This window comes from Monoraphidium neglectum, assembly GCF_000611645.1.
Source record: "Monoraphidium neglectum strain SAG 48.87 unplaced genomic scaffold scaffold00998, whole genome shotgun sequence".
NCBI lineage: Eukaryota > Viridiplantae > Chlorophyta > Chlorophyceae > Sphaeropleales > Selenastraceae > Monoraphidium > Monoraphidium neglectum.
Window position 1 is genome coordinate 1 of NW_014012630.1, and position 11,693 is coordinate 11,693.

The following is an 11,693-nucleotide window of genomic DNA, read 5'->3' on the forward strand; positions in this document are numbered from 1 at the left end:
GTGTGTGTGGATGTGTGTGTGTGTGGGGGGGGGGGGTGGGGGTTTTGAAGGGAGGGAGGGGTGTGTAGACGCGTAGCTGTCTGGAGCAGACAGCGGGCATCAGCTCTCAAAACAAACAAGATGACATGGGATCAGGGGGGGGGGGGGGTTGCGACAGGACCAAGGCGGTGCCAACGCGGACAGGCGCGGCTTTTGGGGGCGCAGGGGGGCCCTCTCCCCTGCCCAGGACGCACCACTTGGCCTCGCGCATCCTGTGCAGCCGGCTCTCCTTGCTGCGGCCGCTCCATGAGAAGTGCACCGCCAGCGGCGCAGACGCGGGCGGCAGCTGCTGCGCCTCGTGCAGGCGTGACACGAAGGACGTGTAGCCGTTCTCTACCACGGCCGGCGAGAACACGCCCACGTTCACCGCGCCCGGCGCCGCGGCGCCGCCGCTGCCGCCGCCGCCGCCCCAGCCGAGCCCGAGCCAGCCGCTAGGCCGGCCCTCCGCTGCGCCGGCCAAGGCGGCCAGCGGGACGCGCAGCAGGCGCTGCGCTCGGGGGTCCGCGGGGTCGGCGCCGGCCGCGGCGTCGGCGGGCGCCGGGGTGCCCGCGCGCAGCCACGATCTGAGTGCGTCCGCAATATGCTGCTGCTGCTGCTGCTGCTGCTGCTGCTGCTGCTGCTGCTGCTGCAACTGCAGCTGCGCCCCCTGCCCCTGCCCCTGCTCCGCTGCCGGCTGCTGCTGGGGCTCCGCCGGCGCCTGGCCGTCGCCGCCGCCGCCCACGCCAGAAGCGCCCCCGCTTGCGCCGCTGCTGCTGCTGCCGTCCGCGCCGTCGCCCCCCTCGTCCGCGGCTTGCTCGTACTCCGCGCGGCGCTCCTCGTCCGGGGATGGAGGGGGCGGGGCGCGCCGCAGCTGCTGGAGTGCCTTCAGCGCCGCACTGCCGCCTGGGCAAGTTTGGGGCACGTGGGCGAAGGGGGGGGGAGATGTGGTGATAAGAGGTGTGCGTGGTTGGGTGAGAGCAGCCGCCCGGCATGAGGAAGCGGCGGCATTTGCGCGTCCCTGTGCGCCGTGACGCCTCCAGACGGTGCCCTTCAAACCCCTCACAAGCGCACCCGGGCTGCTGCGCACGAACATTACGCCCGACGCAGCGGCGCGGGTCGCTGCTGGGCCCGCCTCCAGGCCAGCATCGCCGGCCGCGTTGGAGGATGCAACCTGGGGCGGGCACACGGGGGTGGATGAACAGGGGTGGGGGGGTTGAGGTGAGGGAGCGCCACCGCAGCGGTCGCGGCGGCGGGAGGAAGCCCCAAATGTACAACACCAGCAAATGCTGGTGGCACACGCAGCCGTTGAGCGTCGCTCGCACATGTATTCTGGCGTGCGCGCACGCACGCGCATCGTCACGCACATGCGCCTGTACGTGAGTGCGCGCACAATTGCTCACTGCCTTCCTCGCTTTGTTGTTCGCTATCACAACACACAACCTACCGCACGCACACACACAAATTGACGGCACACACGCACGCGGGCACACAAATACACAAACACTCCCTCCCTCCCTTGCTCCCTCTCTCTCTCGCCCCATCTCTCTCTCTCCCTCTCTCTCTCACACACAAACATGCGCGCGCACGCACACCAACACGTACTGCCTGGCACCTGCACGCACCTCATCGGAGGCCACAACCAGATCAGCAGCCGCAGGCACGTGCTCTGCCAGGTAGGCCGCCGGGTCCCTTGAATTTCGGGTGTTCCAAGGTGGCAGGCGGACGGGCGGGACGACGCAGTGAGGTCACGCATGCTGCACTGGGTTGCCGGCAGCGCCGCGAGCCGCCCGCCCCTTGGTGCCAACCAGTGTCGAACCAGCGGGGTTCCGGGCCCGCCGGCAGGTGCGGCCCCTTGGTGCTGCACATCAGGCGGCGGGCGGCGCTGCGCCCACGCGCCCCACCTGAACCAGAGGGCATCCAGGTCTGACACTATGACGTCATAGCCCGCGTCAACAATAGCCGCCGCCACCTCCAGGCGCGCCCAGGACGCGGCCTGCGGCGACACGGCACGCGGGCGGACGGAGGGGGGCCAGTGTGAGCTGTATGCACATTCTAGCCAAGAGGCTTTACAAGGGGATCCGGGGTCCGGAACTTTCTGTTTCACCATCATCGGCGGCAGAGACCCGTCGGGGCGTGCGCACGCCCCGGAGGATAATCGCAGCTCCCGCATGTTTGAGCGGGGCGCGCCCACCCTGTGCGCGTCGCTGCTGTGCTTGAAGGGCTCCGCCTGCGCGGGCAGGGGCGCGCCCCAAGGTGTGCAGTGCCCCAGCTTGTTTGACACGAGAAAGTCCCGAGTTTTCTGTTTGGTGGGGCAAGGGTGGAGCGAATCCGGGGCGCAGTGTCAGCTGAAGAATTTGAGGAGCAGCGAGCAGGGGGAGGGGGGTGCCAAGCAGGACGCCGAGTCCTGGGCTCGACTTGAGCTAATGCCAAGCCTAGCGCTGCAAGATGCAGTGCTGCCCGACAGACATAGCATGTCCCTTCCTGCAAGTGCATGCTCAGGAGCAAGCAGGGCCACGCACCTGGTCGAGGGCCGCGACCAAGTAATTAGTGATCCCGGCGCGCTGGACGTGCGCCAGCCAATTGACGCCAAACACGTCCCAGGCCGCCCAGTCCGCCGCCACCAGCAGCACGGAGTTGCGCACCGCCACCTGAGGGGCGGTGTTTGAGGTCGGGGCGCGCGCTTCTTGGGCACGCACGCGTGTGCATGCAAGGGCACCCCATGCATGCGCGCCCTCACCATGCATGCGGCCATGCTCACATGCATGTCAACACCCCATGTACCAACCGGATGGCTCCTGACAGCTTGTCTGTGGGAAGCACGCGCTCATGCGCGCCTGTCGCAGTTACGCAAGCGGCCGGAGGACCGACCCAGACTTGTCGGGCGCAGCTCACCCCCTGCAGCAGGGCCGCACTCAGCTCTGGGCAGCTCTCCACTGCCACGCGGCGCTGCGCCGAGTCCGGCCTTACTGCCCCTGTGTGCGCCCGCATGCGCAAACCGGCGGTGCAGGGCCCACGGTGACTGCGGCTGCACAGGCATCAGCCACCACATGCATGCAGCTGCCACCTGGGCGTCACTTCATCACCTCTGCGCGCCGCAGCTGCGAGCGCCTGCCCCCCACCGCCCCCCCTCCCCGCAAGCCCACCTTTGGCGCCGTCAGCCCCGCCCTCCCCGTTCGTCGCCGCGCTCGCTGCCGCGCCCGCCGCGCCCGCCGCCGCCGCGCCGCGCGGGCGCGGGTCGACCGCCCCGCTGAGGCTGGTGCGTATCTGGGCGCTCGCGCAGGGCGAGCGCAGGATGAAGCGCGGGTTGAGGAGCTTCCGCACGCGCTGCCAGAATGGAAGGCGCCCCAGGTCCAAAGAGCAGGCCTCCTGCAAGGGTGAGAGGGCCGATTCAACCCACGGGTCGGAATGCATGTCAAAGAAGGCCGGCTCTGCCGTGCTGCCATGAGCACGCTCCACAGGGCGCGAGCGCGCGGCCGCGGCGGGCCCATCATGCAACGCGGGGAGGAGAGACTCTGCGTGCGTTGTGTGGCATGGACGACCGTGCTCGCCCGGCGCACCGCCACTATGCGTTGGAACTCGCTGGCATCCAGCACGCCGTCCCCGTTGGCGTCAAAAGATTCCAGAAAGTTGCGCGACGGCGCGCGCCCGCCCGGCCCGCCGCTGTCTAGGGCATCCGGTTGGTGCAGCAGCGGCACCATGAGCGCGAAATTGGCGGCGACGACGAGGGCGGCCGCGACGCCAATGACGAGGAGTGCGCGCCGCCGCCAGCGCGCGGAGTGCGGGTGCCAGTGGTAGTGCATGCCGTGGCGCGAGGGTGCAAAAAGGGGCTTCATGGCCGCGTCCAGTACACGGCGGTGCCCTCCTAAAGTGGTCGGATGCGCTGTCTTTTGCTAAATCAGGCTCCACTGCTGCCCGGGGCTGCAACTGCCTGCACCGGCTGTATGCTGCTTCTGCTTCTGCTGCTGCTGCTCTCTGCACCCAGAGATTTGCAGTTCCTATTAGTTACCAGTACAGCCTATCAGGTGCGGCGCTGGCTGCCGCGGCAGCTGCAGCTGCTGGTTCAGGTCGACTGCTGCTGCTGTCCGCCGCTGCTGCTGTTGGACCTTCGGCGGCTGCCACGGCCGGTTCGCGGCGTGGCTGCGCAAGACGGGTGATGTCAGCAGCTCGCAGAGCGCGCCACCTGCTGAACAGATCTCCGTGGCGCCAGGGTCCCAGTGAAGGGCCCAAGGGCGGCCTCAGCCGCCATGGGACGCCTAGGCAAGGCGCCTCATGCCGCTGCCCGCCCTCGCCTCGCAGGGAGCGGACCTGCTTGCACACGCCCAGTGCTAAGTAGCCGTAATTGCTTGCTCCACAAGCAGTTGGAGTGAGCGTCTGCAGACGCGGGTGCGGCGGTGCAGCCGTTCTGGTGTGTGTGTGCGTCACATTGGCGTGAACGACAGCGCTGCGCATGCAACAATGCTGCCTGCTGGTCAAGGCAAGCATTGCCGATATGCAATTGATACTATCACGCGGTATCTGAGCGTCTCCCGCGAGCTAGCACCACACAACGGTCCTGCAGCACCCGCCCGTGCTTCCAGCGGTTGGGCTGGCTTTCAGCTGAGACTTGCAGGGGACCAGGCAGGATTGGAGAAGCATCCAATGGTGGCTTGGATTCACTCACCCGCGAAAAGGATTTGCGCCGCTGATGAGTTGCGCGTTCGGTCCGTGTGATCTGCAGGTGCACAGCCTGCGAGAAGAAGGAACGCGTCACGGTAATATGAAAGGGATTGCCGAGGGATCCACCCTGCATTCGGATAGGCCACGCACCCAGGGTGTGTCACCTCACTGGAAAGGAGGCCGCCATCCGACACCGACTTGCTGTCCAACTCGCATTTTGACCACCGCGTCAGCTCAGCTCCGTCCAGCCAGGCGCACGGCCCTGAGGCCATACAGGGCATGAAAAAATATCACGATGAGCAGCCACGCCACCTGAATTGCGTTCCTGCCTGATGAGCGCCCAAGCCAACCCCTGCTGCACGGCAGAGCGCCACCCAGCCAACCCTCGTGCGAAGTCGTACGGCATGCCGCGGTCCCTGTCAAGGCTGGCTATAAAGTGTACAGCATCGGGCCTCGCCCCCGATGCATGTGTCGTTCCTGGTCAAGGCAGCTTCGCTGGGGAAGTCACCGGGTTTGCTGTCCGCAAGGACGCAATGGCACGCTCCGTAGTGGCTGCCACAGCCTTCGTCCGCCCCCTTGCATTCCTATCAGCTGCTTCTTGTGTCATGAGTTGCGGCTTCCTTTGCCGTAAACAGCGTGTTGTGTGTGGCCGGTGCCTCGATCGTCAGTGCGTGCGGTTCAGTATGCACCCAACGTGGCTGCATGCCACGATTGTGTGAGGTGGCAACAGGTCTTGGATCGGTTGAGAGTTGCTGCATGCGCCTGCGCGTACGACACAATCGCCCTCCCCATTAAAAGAAGTTGGCCGTTTGTATACGGCAATGCGCTGCGCTTGGTGATGCCACCGCATTTGTTACTGTTACTCCCGCTGTGCGCCTGTGCTCCTTCTGACCACCTGGCTGTAACCGGGGCTCTTGCACTCTACCGCTCTGGTGAAAGTTCCGGCGCGCTCAGATGATTTGTCATATGCGTCCTGGTGGAGCGCGTACGGGCAGGGATACTCCTCTCACTTTGTGCACTCCGCTGCTTGCGGCACACTTGCTACTGCACGACCCCAATAGCCGGTGACATCCACCTACTTCAATATAGTTGATGTATCTTTTAAATACAGACAGAATTCCGTCGTAGCATGCATGCATTTGACGAGGGCAATCACCGTGGGGGGGCCCAGAGTGGTCGCTACCGTAGACACCGCACACGGCAGATGTGGCAAGCAGCGGTATGCTCAAAGCGATTGGTGGATCCCCGCCCATACCCACTCCTTTTGAATACTCTGCGAACAGCCTTGCCCAGGATTTTTGCAAGGCATGCCACTCGTGACCTTGCTGTGTGTGCAAGCACAGCGGGCAAAGCGCACCTCTGAGGAGTGAGGAGGCCATGATGGCCCAAGCCAGTGACCTGCAGAACCACGGCAGCTGCGGCGATCCTATCACATGCCCTCAAGACCAGTTGACGGCCCTAACCGGCTATGCGCGGCTGCTGCAAGACCGCCAGCGTTTGTTTGGCGCGAGGGAGTGCCAATGGTGACACCAGTAGTTGTTCGGCCAGCCCGCCGCTTGTAATTTATATCAATGCACGCATTGCCTAGCGGTTGTCCACATTATTAATAGAGTGACAGCGCGACTGTGCGAGGAGCAGCAGCAGCAGCGTCAATCACGATGTTCAGCCTCGCCTCCCCCGCCCAGCGCGGCAGCGTGGCCGTGGAGGCCACCCGCCCCCGCCAGAAGTCCACCGCCAGGCACATCCGGGCGCGTCCTATCAAGGTGGGCGGCCTTGGGTGTGCGGTGTCGCGAGCTCTGCCTGAGTCCACGATTGTTTCATGAATAAGAAGGCTGCACTAAATTTTTATATCAGATGCAATGCGGTTCTGGCGGCCCCTGTTGCCCGAGGCATTGCGTGGTGGTCGCAAGACGGCCGGCAAGCTGTGTATTGAACAGGCGCACCATTGGCAACGAGACGCGGCATGCATGAGAATAAGCCTTCAAACAGTGCCTGGGGCTGCCTCAGAGCTGGCGAGGTGCTGCACAGTGTTCAGACGGTGTGGCGGCGGCAGCAGCAGCAGGATTGCGGCGAGTTGATGTTGTAGCTGATGATGGACCTCCTCGCACTCCTGTCCGCCCTCCTTGCTGTCGCGCAGTACAACCCCTCGGACCGCCGCCACAAGCCCGCTGTGTACAAGGAGCTGCCCCCGCCCCCGCCGGAGGTGGTGGTGGTGTCGTCCCAGTAGACGATCCATCGCAGCGGCGCCGATGGGCATTTTCCTCCGGCAGACCCTTGGCGATGTGGCAATATCATGTCGCGCACGACAGTGACATTGTCATGTCGCACATGACAGTATGCGCAGGGGCCCCTCCTGCCTGCGCTCCCAGGCCTTGTGCAGGCGCAGGGCGTGCAAAGGGGGGCCGCACAGAAGGCTGGGTCTCCAGGAACTCATCAGCTGGCCCGGCAGCGGGCAGCAGCAGCAGCAGCAGCAGCATGGAGGTCAACGTGCAGCATGGCAGTCGACGGCTGCGGGTGCATGGTCGCTCCGTCGCTCCCTATGGCCTGCTCACAGCGGCGGCGGACATGCGTGCGTCTCGTGGGCGCATTAATTAGCGGCTCGCGGGACGGCGGCTGCCTGGCCGGCGCGGGCCTACAAAAGGCGGAAACGCTCGTGCAGGCAGGATGGCATCAGCTCATTGCAGCTGGAACCCAGGCAGTGGACGAGCAGTGTGTCGGCATACAGCCGCCATCTCCTTTTTTGCTTTCGTGTGGGGCCCTCGATTATGGAGACCTGAGCTGCTTTGGTAGGCGGGCTCTGCTCTCTCACTTGTAATCACTGGTCTATACGGCTCTGGGAGTTGTCAGTGATGGCGTCCATTCCTCAAGTCCTCTGCCACCTCTCCGCCCCGAGGGCCCTGCAGCAGCAGTGAGGTCATGGCTGCTTGTCCGTGCCACAACTGCAGGCCAAGCACGGCCTTTTTTGGAAGATAAGGTGGGGCGAGACCTTACTGCAGGCGGTAAATCGGTGCTGGTGGACCAAAATCTAGTGGCATTGACCCACCGTTGCCCAAGCGCACATGCCTGCGCAGTGTGCGCTGTCGTGCGAAAGCCAAGCCAAACCCTCCACAGGCGGTTGTGCCTGTTGAGATGGTAGGCGTGACTGGGAGGTGGCAGATACCGTAAGATAATTGATCACTCATCGGGTAACTTGCGTTTGGGCCGAGGTCGGAAGGGGCACTTCGCGAGGAGAGCCGGAGAGCCGACCTGGATTGCACCAGACGGAAGCTGTACGGTACAAAGGGCCGCGAGTACTCAGATACAACTCACCTTATTTATTACTTGCAATAATCTGTCCGTCCTACATTCACACACAGCCCCTGTTCCCTTGGGCGAACCGGGCGGCAGCGATCGAAAGGCCGTCCCTCCTCAGAACCCCTCCCGGGGCGTTAGAACGGCGTACTAAGATTGAAAAATGATGAAACGCTTGATACTCCTGGCTGTAATGGCCACAGTCGCCACGGCGGCATCGGGTGAGGAGCACCAAAATGTAGCGGCCTCAAGGAGCCGGTTACGCGCTGTTTCCCCTTGGCCTTCCCTGCCCCCCTGCCCTTGCACGCGTCCCCTGTGGCACTTTTTCCACCCGGTTTAATTGACGGAGCATCCAACGCTGCCACTTACGACCCCCCTCCCCGCGCCACGACCGGCAGTCAACTTTGACTGCGCCCAGGGCTGCTCCCTCGCCGGCGTCTCCGGTGTCTGCGGCGCCAACGGCGTCACCTTCATAAACGACTGCCTCGCCGAGTGCGCCGGAACCTCCGTCGCCCACCAAGGCCCTTGCCCTGCCCCGGGCAAGCAGCCCGCCGCCGCCGTCGTCGCCAGCGTCGCCGCCGCCGGCCTCGCGTCCCACCCCGTCGGCGCGTTTTTCGCGACCGCCGGCGCACCCGGCGCGGTCTCCGCCGCCGCCGGGCGCGCGGACCTGCGCGTTGCGTCTGCCAGCGACATGCAGCGCTTTGCCGCCGAGGGGTTCCTGCTTGCCGGCCCGGCCCGGCTGGGAGAGTTTGAGGTCACCAAGCCCGCCAGCAGCCCGAGCGGCGGGTGAGCACGGCGCGGTGTTGTGCAGTGCCGTGCTGTGCTGGTTGTTGCTGGTCTATGCCGGTCTGTGCTGGTTTGTGCTATTTACGTTTTGCGCTGCGCTACCCTGTGCCTCCACTGGCCTCAACCATCCCCAGCCGCAAGCTAGCTCATGCATGCCTTGCAGCGGGCCTTGTCGCCTCAGCCTGGCATGGTTGCCCCCCGCCTGTCCCCCCCTTCGCGATGCACATAGCCGTGCTCAGCCCCTGTAGCCCCTGTCAATCCCTCATGCAGTCGGCGCCTCAATCCCAACCCCCCCTCTCCGCAAAAACCCACCCTCGGCAGTGTTCGCGCCGCCCAGGAGGTCACCAGCGGCCGCTCCCCGGTCCACACCGTCCGCATCCTGCCACAGGAGGGCCTCGTCTACGTGTCGGCCTCGGCCCTCCCCTTCGACGCCGCCACGGCCGCCCAGTCCGCGTCGACCCCCTCGTCCCGCCCCGACCGCCAGGCCGCCCTCGCTGAGGCCGCCGCCGCGCGCGACGCCCAGCCCGAGGGCGTCGCCGCGGCGGCGGTTGCGGCGCGCGGCGGCCCCGCGGCCAACCCCAAGCGCAAGAACCTGGCCGCCCCCGGCTGGGTGGAGATCAAGGACCTGTCCCGCCACCCCTACACTGCCGTCGGCTGGCTCAACCTCGGATACGAGGGCGGGGCCGGCTACTGCTCGGGCTCCCTGATCGCCAAGCACGCCGTCGTCACCGCCGCGGTGAGACGGGCGCGGGGCTCTTGGGTGCTCGCAAGGGCATGCCCGCTTTGCGATGCACTAGTGCAATCAGACGCGGCAGGGGCTGTGGAAGCCTCATCCGATCGCCCGACCCTGCCAACTGCATCATGGCATGCCTGCCGAATCTCACCGGCCACCCTCCCCCCTCCGAACCCCCCGCAGCACTGTGTCTACGACCGCGGCTCCGGCAGCAGCCTCTCCACCGCCGTGTTCTACCCCCACAACTTCTACACCTCCAAGCTCAAGCTGCAGCAGCCGTTCGGCTCCGCCAAGGCCTACGCATTCGACTTCCTGTCCGGCTGGTCCACTGAGGACGACATGGACAAGGCCTGGATCAGCGACATGGCGGTCATCCTGCTGGTCAAGGACGCCGGCACCGCCAGCGGCACCCTGGGTTACGCCTACAACGCGGCCGGGTACTCTGGGCAGATCTACCTGGCCGGCTACCCCGGGGAGACGCCGAGCGTGATCGTGGGTGGCCGCGACCGAGCGCGGACACGGGGCGGGGCGAGGCGGGAGGCGATGGGGGTAGAGGGAGGCAGCGGCGTAGCTCCTCATGTGTGTCATCGGATTTTGAGGCCTCGGTTTGCCTGTTGGTTTCATTGTGGAGATGGCACGGTGCGGCCTTGAAACCTTGCCATTCAATTCTTTGTTTGCCCAGGGCGAGTACTTCAAGCTCAAGGGCAAGTGCTTCATCCAGGACACCAACGGCGCCGACGCTGCCATCGACATGCGCGAGCCCAACCAGCGCACTTGCCTGACCGACTGCTCCATCGCCGAGCGCGGCCAAAGCGGCCAGCCTGCGTTTGTGCAGAACGGCACCAGCTGGGTCGTGCGCGGCGTGCTGTCGCACGGGCCCCCCACTGGGCAGTGCTACGGCTATGACACCTACACTGAGGTCGATGCCATGCACTACAAGTTCCTGGATCAGGTGGGGGTTTACGCGTTGACTGATGTTGACCGGCATTGCAACGGCCTGCAACAATGTTTGGGCGTCAGTCCCGTTGTGGGTGTCTCATTGCTCCACGCGCAGATTGCTTCGGCTTGCTTTGCTGTGTATGCTGTGCTGTTTGGGACAGCCTGGCACAGCCTTGTGCCACAGCTGCAGGCTCATTGCCAAACTCCTTCGGTCCCTTACCTTCTCTCCCCTCCCTGCCCCTTGCCGCTATCCCCTTGTGCTTTGCAACAGTACCGCCTCTGGACCCCTCCCGCCAACGCAACTGCTACCCCGTAAGCACCCTTGGGACTGCTTGGATGGCAGCGCGCCCGCAAGGCGCGTGTGCTGTCACACGCTGGGCAAGCGTGGCGCTTGGAGGGTTACCATACTGCTGCTTGGCGTATCCTTTCCTTTGGGATGAGCCGCTGCGGGTCCACCAGGGCCCTAGGCCAGCAGTTGTGAAGAAAGCAACAGTGCCCCTCATGGTGCAACACCCATTGAAACGGATGCACGACTTGGCTGCACGCGGCGCTGCAAGAAAGCGACGCCGGCCCGGTTGGCTGTTGTCGGTATTTGCCACAGCAAATCACCGCATGTGCATTTGCATCGCCCCACATGCACAACTGTGCCTGCAGCCACCTGCACCCTGTACTCACACCCTGGCCATATCCACACACACAACATGACTGCCAGCACATACCATACGTGTATGCCACGCCTGGCACGCTCATGGTTGGTGACCCACTAGGTTTGCAGCGTACATGACTGGGAACATATCTTCTTGGCAACCCTTGCATGAGACGGCCTCAAGCGCTGCTCAGCGATTCAAATGTAGCTCAGTTCTCCATCACCCATCCTTTCACACATACATCACGTCATCTGGTGCAGGCTATGCACAGCATTCCTGCATGTTGACGTGTCACCCACCAATCATCGTAGCATTGTAAGTTACACCGATATTGCACCGTGTACAGCACGCCGAGCAGCTGCTGTAGAAATATGAAAGGATATGTGAGCAAGGGTCCAGGAGCCAGGTCTTACTGGTCAGCTCAAACGTGCCTGCAAACCAATGACAAATCCCAATGCCAGTTACAGAAGTTGAACAATGATCCACATCAGTCCACAAAGATTAGGCCGTCTCATGAAGGACAAATGAGCGACAGGGTGTATGTGGAGAATGGGCACAACTTGTCTCTGTTCTAAAAGTGAGACAGGCATCCCAGCAAGGAGCGGCAGTAGATGACAGAGGCA

General features: G+C 64.3%; 3 protein-coding genes across 3 annotated transcripts; 2 read left to right on the forward strand and 1 right to left on the reverse strand.

Moving 5' to 3' along the window:
• Positions 1-99: 99 nt before the first annotated feature.
• Positions 100-3,851, reverse strand: MNEG_6241 (hypothetical protein; the record flags this gene model as incomplete). Its single annotated transcript, XM_014045281.1, has 10 exons — positions 100-103; positions 234-921; positions 1,090-1,189; positions 1,641-1,707; positions 1,920-2,011; positions 2,210-2,317; positions 2,538-2,666; positions 2,911-2,990; positions 3,162-3,384; positions 3,576-3,851. The coding sequence occupies 10 exons, from the start codon at positions 3,849-3,851 to the stop codon at positions 100-102; spliced, it is 1,767 nt and encodes a 588-aa protein (XP_013900735.1).
• A 2,481-nt stretch (positions 3,852-6,332) lies between these two features.
• Positions 6,333-6,901, forward strand: MNEG_6242 (hypothetical protein; the record flags this gene model as incomplete). Its single annotated transcript, XM_014045282.1, has 2 exons — positions 6,333-6,437; positions 6,812-6,901. The coding sequence occupies 2 exons, from the start codon at positions 6,333-6,335 to the stop codon at positions 6,899-6,901; spliced, it is 195 nt and encodes a 64-aa protein (XP_013900736.1).
• Positions 6,902-8,158: 1,257 nt separating this feature from the next.
• On the forward strand, positions 8,159-10,739 carry MNEG_6243 (hypothetical protein; the record flags this gene model as incomplete). Its single annotated transcript, XM_014045283.1, has 6 exons — positions 8,159-8,186; positions 8,487-8,751; positions 9,073-9,487; positions 9,668-9,976; positions 10,167-10,436; positions 10,695-10,739. 6 exons carry the CDS (start codon positions 8,159-8,161, stop codon positions 10,737-10,739), a joined length of 1,332 nt encoding a protein of 443 aa, XP_013900737.1.
• Positions 10,740-11,693: the final 954 nt, after the last annotated feature.